The sequence below is a fragment of the Amphiprion ocellaris genome, chromosome 8 (genome assembly GCF_022539595.1).
Source record: "Amphiprion ocellaris isolate individual 3 ecotype Okinawa chromosome 8, ASM2253959v1, whole genome shotgun sequence".
NCBI classification, from domain to species: Eukaryota; Metazoa; Chordata; class Actinopteri; family Pomacentridae; genus Amphiprion; species Amphiprion ocellaris.
This window is the reverse complement of record NC_072773.1, coordinates 32,575,179-32,598,171: the sequence shown is the minus strand read 5'-3', so window position 1 is coordinate 32,598,171 and position 22,993 is coordinate 32,575,179. Positions and strand designations below refer to the sequence as shown.

At 40.0% G+C, this 22,993-nt stretch overlaps 1 protein-coding gene across 2 annotated transcripts in view; it reads left to right on the top strand.

Annotated features, from left to right (window-relative positions):
• cpne5a (copine Va) overlaps positions 1-22,993 on the top strand; it is an 81,188-nt gene that overhangs the window by 41,546 nt on the left and 16,649 nt on the right. For both annotated transcript variants that reach the window (XM_023285847.3, XM_035955310.2), the window contains 6 exons: positions 3,845-3,948; positions 4,167-4,271; positions 6,352-6,393; positions 6,886-6,961; positions 8,876-8,929; positions 9,451-9,512. In XM_023285847.3, the coding sequence (XP_023141615.2) occupies positions 3,845-3,948; positions 4,167-4,271; positions 6,352-6,393; positions 6,886-6,961; positions 8,876-8,929; positions 9,451-9,512 (443 nt within the window). The remainder of the gene's footprint in view (positions 1-3,844; positions 3,949-4,166; positions 4,272-6,351; positions 6,394-6,885; positions 6,962-8,875; positions 8,930-9,450; positions 9,513-22,993) is intronic.

Genomic DNA, 22,993 nt, shown 5'->3' with positions numbered 1-22,993 from the left:
CTGATAGATTGAGACACATCACTGTGAAATTGTATGTGTTGTGGGGAATCGGTGCATAATGCATGTTTAACAATGTTCACAAGCCCGCTGAAGTGAAGTGGGATGTTTAATATGCTCGACTTCAGTAAGATATATTGCATCATAAATGTCCCCATTAAACGAGCAGGATATGCTGCGTAACTGTGCGACTGCGTTTGTCATTTGGAAATTGTGTACATAGTGAATATACTATGAGTTTAAATGGCTATTTAATGAGACCGCCTTCATTCCAATCACTAAAACAGGCATTTGCTTCTATGTGCGGTGTGTTAATCCATGAGTCTGCGTAACAACCTGTGTCCACTAATGCCCATTGGCTTTCTTTCAACACTGCTAAATGAAGATAGTAAATAATCACATTATACTGCTGCCAGTGGAGCAGGGGAAAGTAGCAAGACTTATTGACCAGAACAACCGGCCTCCCTCAGAGACTCAGCAGCAATCCAGGGAGCTTCTTTATAAATGTTTTATGATGCCCCAGTGCATGTAAGCAACTAATGATTCAGGATTCTTAACTTTCTGTCATACTAGTTTTGTATGACTTTGATTTGGAGGTTTTCTTGTAGTTTTACTCACCATCGTCTGTTCCCTGACAAATAAAAAGTCTCCTGTTGGAGTGGGACGGATAAGCCGTGCTGATAATGAAGCTGCCATGATAACTGTTACTGATTCTGTCCTGCTGGACTGAAGTGTCAGTGTTCACAGTCACTGAAGGGCTGCTGTGAGTCATCAGGTGCATTGAAATCTGCACTGATAGGAGCAGCACCGGCGCCGCAAAGCACCACTTCAAAAAAGCGATTTACTAAATTAAATGCAAATCATCGTTACTGGTACAAATGACCACTTCCTTTCTACCACATTCACTTAGAGAGACAAAGATTCCAGACATGCCCTGTTTACACAGAATTTAACCCTGAATGGGAACAACTCGGGTCTAAGTAAAGAACAACTGAAGGAAAAGACAGATTGCAGACGACGACTCTGAGGATGCTGCTGTCAGCACATCTGTGAATTACAGCAGGATGGAACTGCTTGCATCCATCTGGATTGTGTTTGTTCTATAGTCCACCAGTGACCAATAAATGGAGGCAGCTGTGGTAAACAATGCGGCTCTCTTTTGGGGAAACTGAAACCAACAGAGTGGGAATCCGCTGTGGAAGTTCTACAGGGACTGTTAACCAGGAGGTGGGTTGGCGCTCTCCTTGGTGCTGAATCTGCCAGGTGTCATTAGACAGAGCAACAGCAGAACAACATGGATCAAAGGCTTCCTCTTGGCTGTTGTTATCTCTGGCACATGTGACTGCTGAGCACTGACTGGCTCAATTTTAGATTTTCCTCATGGTCCAGCTACAGCTCTGGCTGATGTAAATTTAAGTGAACTGCACAACACTTTAGTGTCTGTTTATGGATCTAGAAGAGCAAGGCTTTTTTCAGTTTGTATGACTTGTACATGATAAAGTTAAATCAAGGTATTTATATGTATCACACTGCGCATACTCTATACATACATATATACAATATATACATAGATAGAGATGAACAAAATAAATATATAAAGCAAAGTGAAGCTGTATATGTACAAGGCGAAGTGAACGGGATATTGAATACTGAAAAGATAAACTGGATGAATAAAGCATTTCTATTCTATTCATTGACTCACACTAAGCCTTAATTATTATCGGCATTTTGGATTGTTTCATGTATTTTCCTCAAGCAAACTGATCAGTGCAGTCACAAAATGGAATTTAGCTTTTTCCCCCCACTCTTTTGAGTTCCATTTTCTTTATTTTTTTGTGCATAGATAAAACAGATTCTCACGTTGACAAAAAATTCCTCTACCTGAGGCTACCAGTAATAATAGAAAAAGACCAGACCGAATAGAGCGATGCGTGAAGCATTCGCAGGAGTTGTGCTAATTTCTGGTTCATATAATCCTCTCATGGCTCATGATTCAGTCTGGTGATTCACTACAGTCAGTCAGAGATCCTGAGGATGTCATAAGCTTATGTAACAGGAATTCGAGTATTGTCAGCGTTGCTTTGTATTCCTTTGAAAGACCAGTCCCACTCTCTGAAAGTGACAGCATGCAGAGCTCTGCCACTTACCCCATGAAGTGATATCTTGATAGAGCAGAGGAATAGGAGGAAGGATGCAGACTGCACTCAGTATTCCCCTGCTGCTCCTAAACCGCAGTGGCTGAAATGAATGTTCTGCTTTTTCCTCACTTAATGAGAGAACACTGCTCGGCACCGGAGTGGGGATGTGTTATCTGGGCCTAATGAAGGCTTAGGGCACCGTGCTGCCATGACAGTGTAATTGTAGAGGCTGTGTCACGGCGAAGCAGGACAGTTATAGGACGGTTCTGTTTTTAAGGGCTTGAAAAACTGACCAAGCAAACTCTTCTAACATGATGCGTTGTTTCTTTTTCAATCCACCAAATGGGAACTTGGAAAATGAGATGTTTTTGTGAAAAGTCAACAAGGGAGAGCTTGACACTCTTCAGGCACAAAATACACAGTTTATGGCTCCATAACTCGGTTTTCCAAATATTCAAATTGGAAAAAGACAATTTTACATGAACGTGGTCTCTACATATAATTGCAGAGTGGGTAGAAACACAAATAACAGCTGAAAATGACAGAAATGAAACTAGATACACAGCAGCCCAATTAGCTGCCACCGCTGACTGTGTTAATCAGCTTTTCCTCTGTTTAAACATTTTCTCAGCGTTGATGGGAATCAAACTACGATTTGAAAGAGCAAACAAATGAGCTCGCAGCTGTCTGTGCAGCGGCATCCGTCTTTCTCACAGCGGTTGCCTCCAACATATTGGCAGGTCTGTGTCGGCGTCCGAGGCATAAAGCGATGTGATGGGAGGTTAGAGAGAGGCAGGTCAGAGCGTGCCACCCCCAATGTGGGTCAGAGCAATCAATAGAGGCCCTGCACAGCACCATGCTGATTCAGATCTAAAACCTAAAAGCCCAGGACACCAGCTGGGTAAAAACAGCGTCTCTTTTTGCTGGTTGACGGCTCTGGATTTCTTCTGGTATCTCACACTTCAATATGTCATCATCAGGCTTGCAGATGTGGAAGATTTCAAGGCTGTAAAAAAGGTTCCATCAGTGTTAAGATGAAGGTTGTTGCTGAAGTGATGCAGATCATTTTGCAGACTCTCTCCTGAAGTGGACATTTACCTGTCCAGTGTGTTCACTATCCAGCCTCATCATTATACAGTGCAGACTAATGCCTTGACCACAGGGAGACTCTCTGGAAATAAGAGCATTATGGGGCATTTTCATTGTCCTTGATATGGCAGTGGACATTGAAATGCTGCCTAAATGAGTATAATTATGATAATACCAGCCTTTCTAATGTATCATTAGCTGTTCTCACACCTTCCATCTCCTTTTTGTACACAGCCCCCCCCCACCAATGTGCAGAATCCATTTCTGAGTGCGTGCATGCCGCCTCATACTGTTACTATTATTATATTCTGCACAACATGGTGTTTTCAATTTCATATCCCTTATTCCATCCACATTGTTCTGCAGGAGTTATACTATAAAAAAAAAAAAAGGTAATGAATGCATTTGCAGGTTTGGGAAACTACTGGTTGGTTTGACTCTCCTCTTATTAGGATTCAGTCAGCACTTTGCATTTATTTGGTGCTTCAGTGCTTTTATATCTTGGCACACGGCATGTATAAACAAACAGGAGGCAATCAGAAGCAGGAGCGTGGATCTACAGTGTCCTCCACATTTTTTTGTTTTGCATTTCTCTGACCATTTCTTCCTCTGTCCTGTAGGACTACGCCACCATGCAGTTCTGTGCCAACAAACTGGACAAAAAGGACTTCTTCGGAAAGTCGGATCCTTTCATGGTTTTCTACAGAAGTAATGAGGATGGCACGTGAGTTTGTCTCTTGCCTTCTGGTTTTGGCTTTTAAAAGCCAGGTGGGAGGAATGGAACCAAGGTCGAGAGAATTACGCTGAGACCTCTTGAACTCAGCTGCATACTGATATATTTGTGCAGACGTGGTCCCAAAGCAAAGCGTGCTCCTGCGAGGAGATTTTATCATTGAGATGTGTGCTCGAGGATTTTAAATCCCTGCTCACCCTCATCTCCAGGTTCACCATCTGTCACAAGACCGAGGTGGTGAAGAGCACACTAAACCCAGTGTGGCAGCCCTTCTCCATCCCCGTCAGGGCGCTCTGCAACGGAGACTATGAGAGGTAGGTGCAATGATGATGGACAACTAAACCTTCTGGACACACAAACACACTCGGAGACACAACTGATTGCAGAACACCAAAGGAGCAGGAAGAGTTTTGGTGGGAAAATTAAAAAAAAAAAAACAAGGGAGAGAAAAAGAAAGAAGTGAGACTGGGAGGGAGAGTGGCTGTACTTGTCGTTCTATAGATGTTGACAGGTGGCTGGAAGGACAGTGAGGCCTCGCTGTGTGTGTGAGCATAAGCATGAAAGTGTGTAGACGCAGGCAGCCGTGTGAGCGTGCAGAGGTTGTCAAAGAAGCCGTCAAACGCTGCCCTCCTCGCCACGCTGGGCGTCAGCAAAGGCTCTCTGCTTCGATCTCATCTCTGCTCACCTGCCCGGAGAAGCTAATTGGGTCAGACAGATGAAGCAGAAGCATGAAAGACGCCGGATTCCCTTTGAGGATTTTGATGGCAACAGAAATCTACAGCAATTTCGGGTCCCCTGGCTTTCCTTGTAAATACCTGCAGTTTGCTGTGCTGTGATGTTTCCTGACACGCTCTTTGTCCAACATCTATACAGCAGCACTACAGTTTTCATTCGTTTTGATCCGATGCTTTACTACAAATCAAAGTTTAAATTCTGTTTAAAACATAATTGCTCTGTGATCATTACTCGTAGCCTGGCTTTGACCTGAAGTATGTGCAGTGATTCAGAGACTCAGATAAAGGCTCATGTTTTGGACTTTTTATTTCCTCCTTATCCATGTTTCTTGTGCAAATCTGTGGCAAAAACACTGATGATGTGTCCACTGGCTCTCAGTAGTCATGTATTTGAGCCTTATGTGAATCTAGTAAATCTCTTGTACTCATCTGGCATCGATTGTGATCAGAAAGTGAAATCTCTCCTTTTTCCCACTCAGACATGATCTGGGTACAGGAACTGAAATAAGATTGATGAAGCGCTAAGGACACACTGCAGCGCTGCCCCTGATCCGTATTTTGATTTTTGACTCCTCCTTGGGGAGTCACCTGCTGTGAAGGGCCCCGAGTGTCAAAACACACTCTTTTTTTATCTGTCAGTCAAAACTACAAGGAAGCTTAGATCATTTTCTCACTCTGACTGTGAATATCTGGCTGTGTTATGCACTGACTCAGTATTACGACTGAGACAACAGCTTGTTTTAGCACCTATTCACAGCACAATTCTGTCCTTATCTATTTCTACACCACACAGAATGCACATGTTTGGTGCTAAAGTAACACTAAATGCAGATAGAATGAGCTCAGGGCAGGATAACAGGGAAGCCCTCCATCAACCTGCCTCCTCTTGGCCCCACTGACACATGATTGACAGCAGCTGATGGGGGAATGAGGGGTGGTAAAGCCACCAGGATTTCCATCAAATCAAGAAGAAAAGAAGAAGCACTTTCCTCATTCGCGGAGAATTCTCTCAGGCTTACGTGTTTGGTTTTTCACCTTCCAACTTATTTTGGGAACAAAATACACTCTTTCCCAAGAGGTTAGTCTTCTGTCTTTGGCATGTGCTGAGAAGATGCTTTACCCAAACTCTATCAACCTCTCTGTGAGATACACAAACCCTATAATAAACAATTCATTAAAATCCTTGATGCCAGTTTGTCAACCTGCGCTAAAAACTTTTTCTTTGCTTTTTGATGCATGACAGAAACAGACAGAAGCCAAATAAGCTCTGAATTTGTGTTTGTCTCAGTCTTGGTTAAATGTTTGCTTTTACCAAGACTGGCATTGATTTGCTATTAGCTAATGCATTTTAAAACTGGACCAGTCCCAGTGTGCAGGACTGTCTAGTTCAGAAGAAAGAACGCATTTTTGTCGACTTTATTAGATCTTCAGAGAGATGTTTGCATCTTTGCATGCAGAACACAGAGCAGGCTCCGTTTTGATTGATTTAATTCACCCTTCGCACACAATTAATGAGCTTTAATAGCTTGTTTGGTGCTGTGTCATTTCAGAAATGCTTTGTGAAATTTTCCCTCAAGGACATTATGAATGTAGCTCATGCACTGCATAAATGTGCTCTCTCAAACAAGTGCTTTTGCCCCTCTTTTGACGTGTTTTGCAGGACTATCAAGGTGGAAGTATATGACTGGGACAGAGACGGAAGGTAATGGATGCAAATACACACACACACACACACACACACACACACACACACACACACACACACACACACACACACACACACACACACACACACACACACACACACACACACACACACACACACACACACACACACACACACACACACACACACTGGCAGCACATTCACAATTATGAACTGATTAAAAAGTAATTTATGCAATTTATGAAACCTTTGTCGTATCTTGCCTTCAATCTGAGTTTTTTCTTCAGCTTGAATGGAAATAGCACTTTGCACTTGTGCAGAAAATCTTCACACTCAGTAGGAAATCATCACAATACCTCTGACTTAGTTGTTATTAATTTTAATTCGTTTTCTAAATGTATTGCTATAATACATCTGGCATTGGCAGTTCTGGTGTAATTCCTCCAGTTACATTTATCTTCAACGTGTACCTATTGTATCTGAATTAATTCTGCAGGTTTAATGCAGTTTTTTGTCTCTTTCTACCAGCCATGATTTCATCGGCGAATTCACTACAAGCTACAAAGAGCTGTGTCGAGGCCAGAGCCAGTTAAACGTGTACGAGGTGAGATAAAGACAGTCGGTACTGTTATCAGCCTCTCTGTTTTCCCTCAGAGCAGAGGACCTTTAAACACTGGATGCTGTTGCACTTCACATTCTGACTGCTGTATGGTGGTTGTTCCTTCGCCTCAAACTGCTCCGAGGTAGAATTCAGGTCGCAATGTGAAACTGACCTATTTATATCCAGTTCTGAAGGAGTGCAGCATCTGTCTGTTCAGTGTAAGATATGTGTGCATCCACTCTCACGTCAAGACAAGCACACCAAACAAAAGGGTGGCTGAGCAAGGAGGACCGTTGCCACAAAATTATTCACAAACCTACTGTAAGCTCCATTTCTGGGTGTCAGAGTGAGAATCCCACTGTAATTTAAAAGCCAATCAGTGCACCCTTTGGTCCAGCAAGGTTAGTTTAATGACAGGAAACTCTTGCAGGTTGGAGCAGAGTTGTAGCTGTTTGAGATTTACTGCTAGCCTCCTCTGTCTGCACCGGTCCTACGAGGCATTAAGCATCTGAGAGGTTAAGTGGTGCAGTGACCAGCTGAGCAATGGTGCTGCTGTGGTGAGAATACGAATGGAAATGCAATGCCACTGTACAGCTGATTAGAGTTTTTTGTTGGTTTTTTTTTTTTTTTCTGGATAGTGCTCAGAAAGCCAGATCACTGTCCAGCACTGGGAGGCTCCTACTGGCCCTTACTCATTAAAACACTTGCCATATTGCATGAAGCTCTGAATCAGTCATGGAGGTGTTCTGAGAAAAGAACAGGGCCGATAAAGGGGGCGAGTATCGCAGGATGATGAGATGAGTTGGAAGAGATGGAGACAGACGGAGTGAGTGGCTTGCAGAGTTGCCCTTTCACACTGCTGACATCGCAGAAGGAAGTGCATCCATTACCCTTCACCAAACCCTCCTGCATTTTAATTAGTAAATGAATTACAGCCGTTTTCTTGGTGCACTTTCTGCAAGGTCACTGACCTCAGATGGCTTTTAGGACGGCATGACGCTACCTTTTCACTTTTGACAAATAAAGAATTTGAATAGGTCACAGGCTGCAGATTTCACCTCCTTTCAGATTTCTGCACACTCAACGTGACGCACACATGGCTTGCAAACATTAACTCCATGAGCTGAGATGACAGCAGGCCTGGTGTTAACGGAGGTTGGTGTAATTGAATGCGATGCCTTTGTGATGTAATATGAATTCAGCTGTGACTGAGTGGTGGTAACGGTGCTATGAGGCATCATCTTTGTCGGACAAGTTGAGGAGAAGCTTTAGAAACTAGCTTTAGAGGAGAGGAGAGAGAAGAAAGAAGGAGACTTTTTTATTACACAGCACAGTGTCCTCCAGGCTTGGGCTTTGTTTGTGTGCAGACCTGTAGAATGAGCAGTGGACATATCTGACCTCGCTCACGGTCGCAAACATGTTTTTGGCTACAAGCGTTACTTAACTTTCAGTTAAAGCAGGGAATGCTGTAATCACTGAGCTGGCTGTGCTTATCACCCTAATATTTGTGTGTTTTTGTGCATGTATCTGCCAGCGCTACACTTTCTTGTACACCTGTGAATTTGCAAACAATGTAATTCACTCTGTATGTGGTTGTTATTGTGTTTGTTAGCGGGGTGAGATATGGGACGTGTGTACCACTGTCCTTAAGGCTGCTAAAGCAAAATTTACATGACAGTGCAGGTGTTTATAAAAATCCCTCTGAATAATCGGAGCCTTGCTGCGAGGCATGATCAATGGTATCTCATTCTCACCTACTGCAGTTATTGGATTCCCTCCCTATGCTCCATTACCCTTACAGACATGGAGTAGGAGGACAAAGATGTTTTTATTACTTGCCCAGGGGTGGATATAAAGAATTGTGCTGCAAGTTTACATTATCATTATCCTTCGTTTTCTATTCTGCCTTCATGCCAGGTGGTGAATGCCAAGAAGAAAATAAAGAAAAAGAGATACATCAACTCTGGGACGGTGAGTCTGAGATCTGAGATAAGAGCAAATCTCCCGCTGCACTCAAACTGCTGCCTCTTTTGCTTTTCTGTTCATCTGAAACTTTCCTCTAAGTGGATTGCACGAAGCAGTTCAGCTCTGTTTAATGTTTTTGTTCCAATCCTCAGAGCTTATGATCCAGACAGTGAATTTTAGTTGATGGAAAAACATGACCTCAGATGGGGTGATGTCTTTTAAATGAAAAAAAGTGAGCGATGGGTGTTTAGAAATGAGCCACAGCTTTGTTGCTGCTCCTGCTGTACGCTGCGATTCCGTAATTAAAGTCTGTGACTAGTTATCCATCATGCTGATCAGCAGCCGCACTCATGTTCGCTGATTGTAATGCTAATAAGCTGCTCGGGCGTCAGAATCGCTCTGCGTGGATAAGTCATTTTGTGGGCGGTTAGAGCAGAGGTCAGTGTTAATGTGTAGATTGCTACATTTTATTTTCCCTAATTACTGAGCATGAGTTAATCAGATGGGATCCTTTTTTTCCCCCACAGGTGTCCTTGTTATCATTCATTGTGGAGCAAGAGCACACCTTCCTGGATTACATCAAAGGAGGGTGAGCCCAACGTCTGTTCCATTTTTACTGTTTATGTGTGAACGCTGTTTTTACTGCCTTTGAAGGCTCCATAATGACACAAAAAGTCTAACACTATAAAAGATCTCTTAAAGTCTCCCTCCACTTTTGCTTAATCCTAATTCACTTGGGTGTTTGGGTTTTATTGTGCAGAATGAAGAATGTGATGTCTGAAGGTTTTTACAATTTCTCACTTTCAGTAACACGTACGCAATTCACAATGAAGCAGGAAACAAGTAACATATTCTTAATTAGGATTTTCAGATGAAGGAAGAGGAGTGAATGTAATTTAAATTTTTTTTTCCTAAACTTTTGTTGACAAAATCATATCAGATACCCTAGGTAGAGTCCTAAAATGTGCAATGGGGATCTATAATTATTTTTTATCCTGTTTAGTATTCAGATATCAGTTTTATAAACATCCATCTGGGATATGCTGAGTGATTGGTGTGAAGTTGGTCAAAGAATAAAACAACTGAAACAGCACGGCAGTTAAAATTAGAGAACAGACCTTCCCTTCATAACCTCAGGCCAAAGAAACATTTAGCTACACTTGCACGCTGTGATCCCTGTTTAAACAACCAAACTTTTGCCTTATTCAAATGGACAGACACCGAAAATGTACTGTTTAAGTATGCACACATGTATGGGGATATAAGATGACATATATGATGTGAACACGGCATCGTATGTTAGCATAAACGATGGCGGCCACCAGCCTCTCGTCCCTGTTTACTTTAAAGAGATCTCAGGCTCCCACTAGTGATCCATCTGCTCTGCCGTCTGCAGCAGGATTCAAGAAAAACAGTCCAGTTAAAAAGTCATTGCCACATATTTCATGTTCCTGCTACTATTGCTCACTGCTGTAGATGCTGGTGCTACTGACTGGTGAACACTGCCTCAACTCTTTCTGCTGCACATAAATCTGGTTTTAGAATAGAAGTCGATTTTACAGCAGAATGTACAGGGTGTTGGGGGGATTTCGGACATGTCATGGCTGTGACTAATACATGGAAATAAGGTAGAAAATCACTGCTGCGAAGTTTAATGCAGCAGCTTTAAATGCATTACTTCTTCTCCCCTGACTCATCCTGTTTCCTGTCTCCTTGCTGACCATCGCAGTAGAAGCACCCATCCACGTTTCCCCCCCGCAGAGGAGACGATCATGTCCATCGCCACAACTACAGCGGGCATGAATACGAATGATTATGATAAAATATGGAGAAGATCTGAGAGCTTAATTAAGGGCGGACAACCTGTCACATATGGAAATGTTTCTCAGTGGATCAGTAGCTGCCCTGGTTTTAGGTTTCTGCTGCTGAGTGTCCCAGATCTGTCCTGCTGGGTCTCCCTCCAGCTCACACAAATGGACACACACTCTCTGCACCCACACATACAAAAAAAACAGTGTTTTCATCCTTACCTTTTCCACTTTTTCGCCTCTGATCCAGTTTGTCCTTGAGACGCTGCAGAGAAATGGAGGAAGAGGGGAAACAATAGGGTTACAAATACTAATACACCAAATAAAAATGCAACACGCTGCTTTCACTTACAGTCTCAAGTTCTAGGGTGCTTTTTGTTTACTTGTGTCTCCGTTGGTACAACTTAGCATCATTGACATCAGTGACAAAAACCCAGATAAACAATTATTCCTGTTTGCAGTAACCTAAATTTGGTGATACTAGGACATGTGCACATAGTATTCCAGTGTTTTTTTTTTTTCTTCTGCATGACATTTGGAAGTCACCAGTGAAAGATAACACGCAGCTTTTACAAATATGTGTGATATTAGAAGTTTAATCAAATAGTAGAAGTCTGAACAATTGTTTCTAATCTTACATTGTTTGCAAATGTTTTAAGAACACATTCTGTCTTCTATTTTTAACGTGACAAATGGTTTTTGGGAGGGGGCTGCACAGTGGCTTGGTGGTTAGCACTGTCGCCTTGCAGTTAGAAGATCCCCGGTTCGCTTCCTGGTATCTTTCTGTGTGGAGTTTGCATGTTCTCCCTGTGCATGAGTGGGTTTTCTGCAGGTTGTCCAGCTTCCTCCCACATTCCAAGAACATAATGAAGTTAATTAGTGTTTCTAAATTGCCCATAGGTGAGTGAGTGTGATTGTTTGTCTCTATATGTAGCCCTGTGATAGACTGGTGGCCTGTCCAGGGTGTCCTGCTGTCGCCCTAAATCACCTGGGATAGACTCCAGCCCCCCCATGAGCTTAATGAGGATTAAGTGGTGTATAGATGATGGATGAATGGATGGAACTTTTTTTTTTGCAAAGGTTAAACTCCAGAAAAACTGCAGAAACACAAATGTCATTAGGAGAAAATCGAAGCAAATACCACAAAGTAAAGTCTAGTAGAGAAATCTTTGCCTCAGGTGGTAAAATTTCCCAAATGTAGGGAGAAAGACATCACAGCTAACTTGTTGATCAAAGATACCCTGATTGAAAATGTTGCCCAAACTAGAGGCTGATGCCAACAGAGTTCTAAGGAAAAAACACAAATCCAACATAGAACAAAAGAAAATGTTTCTTTAAAAACTGGACCTTTCAAGCAGAAACAGTCTGTTTGGTTTGCTTCTGTGTGTTTCCTCCGAGGTTTTATAAAGACACAGCCCTGCTGGTGTTATTGTCAGGAGCTTTGCCCTTTATTCAGTAGTAAACTTCATGTATTAGTAGTTGGGGAAAACTTACCCAAACAATATCAGTTTCTGTTATGCAGGCTCAGTGAAAAAATTATTGCAATTCAGTGAGTGAATGAAATTTCATTCTAACTGAGGTATTAACATGACTTCAACTGTGCTTTAATTGAGAATATTACAAAAAGTAAGCGCTGCTCCAGTCAAAAGGCGTTGTGGGTCGATCTTTGTTATTTAAATTTAGCTCTCCAGAATCAGATTAGAACACTCTTAATGCAGCTATCAGTGTAAAGCTTGAAACAACTTTTTATCTGTCATGTTCTATGAAAAGTGGTAATCTTCTGTTTCATACAGAAACCAGACAGATTAGCCGGTTAATTAATATGACCCAGTGAGGGGAGTGAAGCGTTATGTTGAGAGCTGCTTTATCTTCCTGTTTCACACAATTTCAGGTTTTAAAGCTCAGTTATTCTGTCTTTACCTGAGAGAGAAGCTGATGAAAAAGGCAGTTATTTTTAAACAACATGGCAGTTTTTCAAAAAAAAAAAAAAAAAAAAGATGAGCTTTCTGAATGAAAATCTCTCCGGCACCTTTGCTTTTATCTCTTGAGGTCTTTTACATCATCTTGAAATTCGAGCTGCAGCCGTCTGTTGTCATTGTCTCCCCAGTGTTTTCTTTGAGAAGTGCTCTCAAAAGTGGAAGTTATTGTGTATTAAAATACTCCCAATGAGCCACAGAGATAAGAGTTGTCAGGAAGACACCATTAAAAATATGACAATTATTGGGTCGGTATTTCATAGCCCCATCTGCTTCTGTCTCAAGGCTATCTCGCCCTCTGTTTCTGTTCTGAATGAGGTTCTGTCTTTTGTCTTCTCTCTGGTTTTGTTGCCAAATTGTCTTTGGAGGCAGAGAGTGGAACATAAACCAACATAGAAGTGGTGTCTGCCGTTAGACCGAGCTGTCAAAATTAATTTGAGAATGATACATTGAAGTAAATCCCCAACATGTTGAAGATTTAACGCAACATTAACTCAGACTCATCGTGTTAATGAATCGCCCTGCACCCGAAGCACCCCTGCTTCTTAAATATGAAGGACCGCATGGATGCAGAAATTAACTCACACATCCATTAAAGTAATTCAGTGATCGATATATCTGCATAGAGTCTGCGCATAGAGAACAGCTTTAAACCTCAGCGAGGCTCTACAAAGAGCTTTTACAGCGTGTTTCTCATTCATACAAACAACCACATGCCACATTTTTCTGCAATATTGTTCAATTGTCTCTGTTTTTGGAAGACATAAAGACATATGGAGTGTCCTGGAAGACAAGAGACCACTGAGGCAGAAGCTAATTAACAAATAAACATACATTCCATCTAATGATAAAAGCCAGAAGTCTTGAGAACCATGTAGAGTCATGTGAAAAAGTAAGTAGATACATAGCTGAGAAGCAAATACTTGATCCTCTTTAAAACAGTGCCTAGTAAAGATGATACACTCAAATAGGTGACAGGCAAAAAGAGCATTTTGCTGTCATTTATTAATAATTGAAATAAATAAAAACAACAAATCAGTCAACTGGAAATAGTAAGTAAAACCCTACATTTAGATTTAGATGTTCCAGATTAGGTGCCACAGATCAGAATCTCCTCAGACAGTTGGAAAGTGTCTTATTTAAACCTCAGACATTGAGAATCTGCTGTTCTCTTTCCTGTTGAAGTGTCTGGTGCCATTATATCAAGCTCTAATGACTTTTCTAAGGCGATCTGAGGTGCTGAAGAGACTGGCAAAGCATTTAAAATGATCTCCACATTATTTGAAATAAATCATTCCACTGTGAAGGAAAATCATCTACAAGTGGCATAGATTTCCAAAAAATTGTCCAGGACTGTCTGACCGTGGAAATTCAGCCCAAGAGCACAATGTTTGACATAAAAAAACACCCAAATTTCATCACAGGATCTGCAGGTAATTCTGCAGCTGTCGGTGTCAAAGTGCCGCATCTAGAATCAGAAGGAGAAAGTACAAATTTGACCTGTATGGGAGTCATGCCAGGAAAAAGCTGTCCAAAAAAGAAAATATGAGCAAAAGTGCAGCTGTCAATGAACACACGCGCAAAGAGCAGGACTTCTGGAATAATGCAAACCAAAATCCGAGTGGTTTGGCAACAGAAACAGAGGATGTGTGTGTTTGGTCCAAAGCAAACACAGAACAACCAACTGTGGTGGTGCAAATGTTACGGTTTGGGGTTGATCGCTGCCGCAGGAAACAGGCAGCATGCGATCACTGAATTCTGCATCACATCAAAGAGTGCCTGAAGATAACAGGACGCCATCTATCTGATAGATGAACCAGAGGTGGACGCTTCAAGAGATAACACAGCACACGAGTGAATCCACTAAATAACGGCTCAAAAAGAAGAAAAAGAAGGTTATGGAATATGTTAGCCAATAAAAAAACATTGAAATGTTGTGAGGCAATTTGAAACAGACCCTCAAACACCTTGTAACTGAAGGAATTTCACCTGGAGGAGTGTCAAAAATTTCTGGGGAACAACTATACAAAATGCCTGCAAGAAGTTATTTCTGCTAAAGTGGGCAACAAAAGCCTCTGAGGCCAAAAAAGAATGTTGCATCGATTGATATTTTTACTGAATAAATGATTTAAAAAGTTGGGTCAATATATAATTGGAGGAGTTTTGAAGTCCATAGGATATATCGTGCATACATTTTTATTAAAAGTAAAAAAAATAAAAATAATGTTTTTTATGTTCATTATGATCATGTCTTTACAAATTCCATAATTATGGAAACAATCACTTATTAATAAAAAATGACTGGATATCACTAAAATGTCAATTAAATAACCGTCCAGATTTAATAACAACCACCTTCTAATTAGCTAAACAATAATAAAATGAACTTATTCAAAAATTGTGTTCTTTTTATTAAGTTCAGATAATCATGACAGATATTTCTTTTTTGGCAATATATCAACTTTTATATTCAAAACAACAAATTGTATCTGTGTGTGAGAAATCACTTTTAAGTTACTCATTAAAAAACACTTGTCAAGGAAGTGTGTTAATCCAGATCACATGACCTGCTCCACATGATGTAATTTCCTCCTGAAGAAAAGACTGGCCAGACTCCAAGGCTTTCTGAGTTATTTAATATAAAGTAGTGTGTGAGTCAAGTGTGGATTTATGGCATGTCAACAGGTTTACTACAATATCTTTTAAATAACTTTCAATTTCAGTTTTGCTCAATTGTATTTATAATATTTAGAAGAATCTTTCTGTAAAAATGCCATGTGGTGTTTGGTTAGAGGCAGCCATGTTGATTTTAGGCCTGAAAACAGAAAAAATGTCAACTATGATACCTGTCAACTATGTTACAAAAAGTCCTGCAATTATATATTGACCCCACTCATTTTCCTGTTGTCCAAGTATTTTCACTTCATCGGTTGGCACTTTTTTTCCAAAGTGGATCAAATAGCCTAAAAAAAAAACAAAAAAAAAACAGTTTCTACTGTTACAAATGCCTCTAATTTCACTTCCCCACCCATCAATGACCTAACTTGCCAAACAAGAAAAGGAAAATTAGCAGATTTTGCATTTAACAGACTGTTGGCTTGGAGCAGATTGCACAGACTGATGAAGAAAATAAACAAGCTTACTAGCGGTGGAGGGATTGAACAGTGCTGCTTATACATGATGGCAAAGATTAACTGTATCCGCGGAAAATGACACATTTGACTCACAATGCAGAACTGAAGAGACTTAAGGAAAAGTAGCTGCTGATTTGGTCAATTAAGCTGGGAAACCTTGAGGCGACGTCTTATCAGTCTTTAGTTTGAGCTTATTCTCTGCTGAACAATCGCCAAGTTAGTTTGGATTCATATGTGCAATTATTAATAAAACTGCTGCTGTTTCATGTTAGAAAAATGAACCACAGTTCTATAATAACAAAAAAAGCCCTTTTAGCGATTAAAAGCTTTTTTATTTCTTCTGGGATGGTCAAACAAAGAAGATTAAATGTACATTTCCACTAAGTACTAGATGTGTAGCTGTTTTAATTCACTTTATAGCATCTCGGGAAACTGGCAACTCATGAGTCATAAAACTAAGACCTTATCTAAGTGAGCAAACTCTCGCATAACATAATATTTACCGTAATGAATGCTTTTCTTTCGGCTTAATCGTATTTGATGTGCAGCGGGATGGTTTTCCTCCCATTAACAGATGTTGCCGCTCAAAAAAAAACATGCTTTTGAATCAGATCTAATTCTACTTTTGTTTAAATCTCACGCCGTCGCAGAACAAAAGATGCAGTTTATGGGGTTTCTGGCAGAGCACACAGCCAGTGTTTGTTCTGCGGATCGCTCAGTTTCGATCTGGCATCTGTACTCGCAGGGTGAAAGAGATGACTTTCCCTTCAACGCATACCAATGTATAAAAAGCAACAGAAAATAAAAAAGAAAACTGAACGTGAATGCCTGCCAACGCTGTCATTCAGACAGATGATGAGAAATATGAGTGGGAGCCCGAGCGGCAGGCTGTAAAAAAAAAAAATGATATGAGACACAAATTGGATATTTTAGATCTCTGCTATTGATTTCTCTCCTTTCAGGTGCGTTTGCTTTACTGCTCCCCTTTTCTAACAGGTGATAACTAACATGATGCATTTTAGATGATTTCTCAAGTGGAGGGGAAAAAAGCAATTTCTTTTTCCAGACCAGCCATTGCATCCTGACTGGTTTCACTGTGAATTGGGTTTTCATTAATTTTCATTAACCTTCAGTTGGGGCAGAGATATAGTCAGATAGAGGTAATTAAAGTCCAGAAGCCACATGCGGCTCTGATTCAGAGCCCCTAATGAAAGATTTATATTCTTTTCATCGCATGTTGAAATGTTTCTTTTTAAATTAAATCTGCAGTGAGATCAGCCGTGTAATGGCTCGTGTGGAGCCTCTATTGTGTTCAGATCTTATTAAGGTTTAATAGTTTCATCCAAAAATATCCTGTTGTCCTGAAATGGGAGAAAGTGATGCTGTCGTTTTTATTTGATTTAGGTTAGCTTTGTGGTCAGACTGTAAAATTGCTCTTTGACGGGAACATTTCTTTCCTTCGTCTTCTTCTACTCTTACTGCCCTTTGATATTCCCTTATTATTAGAAACAGAGAGGTATTTCTCAGCCGTGACAGTTGTTCTTTTACAAAGTTATATTGTAGTGCAGCAGCTTAGTTTTGTTATTTGTTCAGCTTTGCAAAAAGAAAAGAGAGACGGCGTTGATGTTAAATGATTTCAGCGGCTGTGTGCTGACCTGTTGGGTTTCGTTCTGACATCAGGCCACTGTTGGCACTGTTCGTGTTCAGAAGCAGAACACTTCACTTTGCATTCATGTATGACACAGTTGTGTTCGTTTCTATCCAGGGAATCACCACAACCAGAAACTGTCATGACAGTTTTCAGCAATCTGAGTCTCACTTGTGTTGAACTCCCTGATCTAGACTTTCCTTTAGTCACACTTACTGCCTCATACTGTGTGAAGCTTTACAAAATCCCTCTTTCCCCACATCAGTTTTGTAGTTTTTCCTGGATATTCTTTATAAAATCTCACTCGTCTCATTAATTCAGATCTGAGTTGCTGAAAATGTTCATAATTTGCCTGAGTCACTTCCAGTTACACTGTGAAAATAAAAAAAGGGGGGAAAATGGTAGCATTTATGAACCTGGTTTTCCAAATAATACAGTAAAATAACCAAAAAAAACATAGTTTTCTTTAATTCCATATTTTTTCTGTATTTTCTGGCTTTTTGGTGCTGAATGATGTGATTTATTATATAGACGTGTTACTTACACGTGTAGAAACAATGACATTTTACACACATATACTTGCACATGATAAATGATGTATATATTGACAAAAACAAATGTATATTAACTGATTAACAGTGCTTATTGATATTATGCACATTCTTTACATATTTTTTGTTGTGAAATTATAATTATTCAAGCAATCTGTCATTTAACAAACATCTATGCAAAATTATACTAGATATGTCTAATTTTAGAAATACATTTACAGTGTTAAACTTGTAGTCAATAGCTTCAACAACTAAATAAAAAGGAAATTATGATAAATCTGTGAATTAACTGTAATTTACTTTAAATGTCAAAAAACTGAAAATGAAGTTTTCTTAACAAGATTTTTTCTCGGTTATTCAGGTGTTACAGGTTTTTAATGTTATTTTATATTAGACATGTCAGAAAATCTGAAAAAAAATCTGTAAGTAAAAAGTAATTTTTAAAATAGACTTTTTTACAGTGTAGAATTGAACTAATCAACTTTTATTTTATGTGGTTTTACTAGCAGCACACTTTTGCCAACATTAGTTTTGTAGTGATTGCTTGATTTTCTTTGAAAAATCTCTCTGACCACCGTTCTTCAGAAAACACTCCAGATGAGAAAAGATCTGAGTTGGTGAAAATGTCAGTATTTTTACTTTAGTTGCTTCCAGTTATTTCACCGCTTATATATTGTCTCTCAGGTTTTACACACTTTAATGGTAAAACTACAAAAAGTCGCCATCTGGATTTAACTAAGCCAATAGGTAAGAGTCGTCCATTGGATAATTACTGCAGTGATGAATACGTTTCAGCTGCAACAACTTATTTAACTCTAGCTGATGCAGTGAGGAGCTTCTCATTTCTTAAACAACCATGTTGGAAGACACATCCTGTGGTCATGGAAAGGATGTTAATCTGTCTCAGAAGGGTCAAATTATTGGCCTGCATCAAGCAAAGAAAACAACTAAGGAGAGTTCTGAAACTACTACAATCAGGTTAAGAACCATTCAATGCATTATTAAAACCTGAAGGATAGTGGAGAACCATCATCTGTGGTTGGTCATGTGATCTGATGAGTCCAGATTTACCCTGTTCCAAAGTGATGGGGGCATCAGGGTAAGAAGAGAGGCAGATGAAGTGATGAACTCATCATGGCTAGTGTCTACCAGCCTGTGGGGGTTAGGGTTATGATCTGGGGTTGGTCAGGTTCAGCAACGTTATGTTCCCAAAGAATGAGGTCAGCTGACTACCTGAATATACTGAATGACCAGGTCTTTCTATCAATGGAGTTTTTCTTCCCTGATGTCATGGACATGTTCCAAGATGATGATGCCAGGATTCATGGGGCTCACATTGAGAATGAGTGGATCAGGGAGCATGAGATGGATTGTCCTCCACAGAGTCCAGACCTCAGCTCCATTGAGAATCTTTGAGATGTTCTGGAGAAGACTTTGCACAATGTTCTGACTCTCCCATCATCAATATAAGATCTTGGTGAAAAATGAATGCATCTCTGGACAAAAATAAATGCTGTGACGTTGCAGAAGCTTATAGGAACGATGCCACGTGAATGAGTGCTGTACTCAGAGCTAAAGGCAGTTCAATGAAATATTAGAATGTGCGACTTTTTTTTTTGGCCAGGCAGTGTATTTGAAGCTGTATGTTGCTTTAACATAAATACCTGCTCAGGGCTGAGAAAAGCATCACCAGCTTCTCTGCATGTTTAAATTAAACATCTGTATTACACCTTTGTGAGGTGTTGATTCAGCTTCACGACCACCTTGGAGTACGTAGCTTGGTGCTGTTGAACTGTACCGTAATATACAGAGAGGTGTTTCTTACCCTCCTTCACATAGCTAAAGAAACTACTAGAAACACAATTAGAATGAATTCATTTTTAGACTGATGACGGCTGAGTCTCCTCACTGTGTTCCTACGTCTCTGAAACCAAACCTACATCCTTGTGAACATCTGCCTGCATTTCTTCACACATTTAAACTACTGCACTCATCTGTACCAGCCATACTCTCCACGTTGGCCTATTTCCAGCACATACTGATGAGACTGTTCATGAACTGCAGGTGAATTCTTCGTCACACTGTTTTACATTACATACGATATCCCTCCCCATCCAAACTGCCAAGACTGCAGGCATTTCACATTACAGAGACTCCTGCCATATGGTGTTTGTCTAAGTGGAGGGGGAAAGTCAACACGACACTGGTGCTTTTCTAGCTATTTTAGAGTGCTGCAGTAATTCAAGGTGATGTACAAACTGGTCGGGGGAGTTATCATTCTAGCCGAGAACAAAGCCGAGAAGCTGACACGCTGAGTGGTGATATGAAAGGACACAGTGAAGCCGAAGGGGAATCACTGGACGGACTGTTCTGAAGGATGTGTACGGAATCAGAGTGGATGAGGCCATTGAAAGGCTGGTGTCAGATTTATTAACTCCTGGCCAAGTAGAGGAAATGATGATTGTACATAAATTAGTCTATTGAGCGATGCGTCACTCAAAGAAGTGTCTGAAAAATGACTGAAACATAACCTGCTCTGAAGGACTATAGATTTGCGGATAGCAGAGGATAAAAATACCATCTCTGGAGCAGCTATTGCTTGTTTGCAGAGGGACCAACAAAGCAGACAATACTGCAGCATCAGTCAACATTGATCCATATTGATTTCTTAGTCTCAAATTTTTATTTTTTTTTTGAGCTCGGTGTTTAAACAAATCCCTGCTGTGCAAAAGTACTGTGCAGAAGCTTGAGGTACTTTAGATGTTTACATTCTTATCATTACACAATAACCATCAGGGAGGCGTCTGCTTGGTCCCAAACATACAAACGTACACCGAGTCACAGTCGAGTCGGACTCACCGAGTCAGACTGGGATTACATAAGAGAGAGAGAAGATACTGAGACAGCTGAGATCCAAGAAAGAGGCTTGGATCAGTCAACCATCCAAGTACCTGCAGTCTAAAGAATGGAAGTGAGCTGCAGTTGAAGAACAGTAGTTTTTAAAATGAATCACGTTGATCTTTCTATTTTGGTAACGGCAGTTTTGCGGAGTCTATCGACATCAAATGACACTTTATGCCTTTAAACTGGTATTGTCATGTCAGCAAAAGTGAGAAAATTAGGTTTACTGCTCCTTTAGCATTGTGCATCTGATGTCTAATGACAAAAACATGATAAAAACGTTTCAGGATGTAACTGTTTAATTCACTTGAAATTGATAAATGTAGTTTTTATCTTCAATTTATCCCACTCAATGAGCCTGGACACTTGAAATAAATGAGTGTTTATTCATTTCAGTACATCTAACTTCAATCAGAGTTTTTATTATTACTTGTTAGCCTAATTTGAATAAACTTAATTAATTTGTGTGTCACCAGTTGAAGCAATTAATTTAAATTGGTCCAAGAAATCTCAGCGCAAGTGCCATAAGTTGAACTTTTCAAGGCAAAATGGGGGTCAGAACAACATAATTGAATTTCCCTTTTTCTTTTAATGAAAACTATGTTTGGGATTATTTTTGAATTAATTTCCGCTTTACCTTTGGAGCCTAAAACTTCCGCATTGTTGAGAGATGTAACCATTCCTGCAGTGAAGCTCTGTGTGTCCGTGAACCTGCTGCTCTGCTGTTTGTTTCGGTACTTTTCTCTAATAGAAAGTCCCTAAAAGTGCCTTAACTCCTGAATGTGTTAATGGAAAACTACTTTACAGATATAAAGCAGCTTTAACCTTAATATGAATGGATGTAAAGCTGAAGAGACTAGATTAGATGAATAGATAGGATCGATCTTTTTCCTAGAACAGTGTGGGTATTGAAAATACGATATTATTATTGTAGTGTTAGGATCAGGTAAATAAAACACTCGGTTTTAGTGAAGTTTTTGATTTGGGAGAATTAGGGTAAATAAAAAGGCAAGTAATTGTTGGATATGTGTAACTGTCACTTCAGAAAAGCTCTTAGACACAATCAATCCCTGTACCTCGTGTCTTTTTTCCTGTTGATAAATAAATCATCAGTGTACATTGAATACACTAGCTGGATTATTCACAGCGATCCTGTCCACCGGATGAACGAAGTTTAATTGTGGCTTATTTTCCTATCTTTGACACTGTTGTCATGGCAATGTTACCTGCTGCAGAGTGTTGTGTTTCGTTGCTGCTGAGTTCATGCATCTACGTTACACCACAGAATTTGCTCTCAGCACCTAAATTGCACCTACAAAAAGTGTCTGGTTTTCTCCAGAGTACTATTTGTACTGTGTTGGTGTATATATAAGAATATGCATGACTTTGAAATAAATATGTGCCTCGGTTTAATGTGCAATATGTGATGTTTGTGGTGTATTAATGCATCAGAGCTCAGGGGTCACACTGATGCAGCTGATTGCAGGGAAACACCATGATTTCTTCCTCTGGGTTTAAATGTATTTTTACGGACTTGGTTGTCTTGAACTTGAATAAATGTTAATTACTACCGGAGCCTTGATATGGAGCCCAGCAGAGTCACTGGAATCTTAAAATCTGAGTATAATGCAGTAGGTAATAGGCTGAAAATGGTGAGGTTTGAATAAATTTCCTGTTTTCCACTACTAAATACCAATAAATGTCAATAAAACCAGGATACTGAAAAGCTCAGTGACTTGAGGAAAGCCACAGTATCTGTCAAATCTGTTATAATCATGGGGAATTGTAGAGTCCTCTTTTGTAAATCGTTCTCTGGAAACACCACTTTCTCGCTTGTCTGCATACGTAAACTGCAGATGATGTACATCCAGGTGATTAAATGCCCTCTGTTGGGGTTTTATTAGGATTTTGTCACATTTTAAGATTGTACCTGCAAACTACAGATGACTAACAAGCTGCTAATTTAATTTTTTCTTTGTTAGATTGCTAAAATGACAATTATTTCATTTTTAGGTATTTACTGTATTAAAAGGACGAAATTGCTTATGTCTG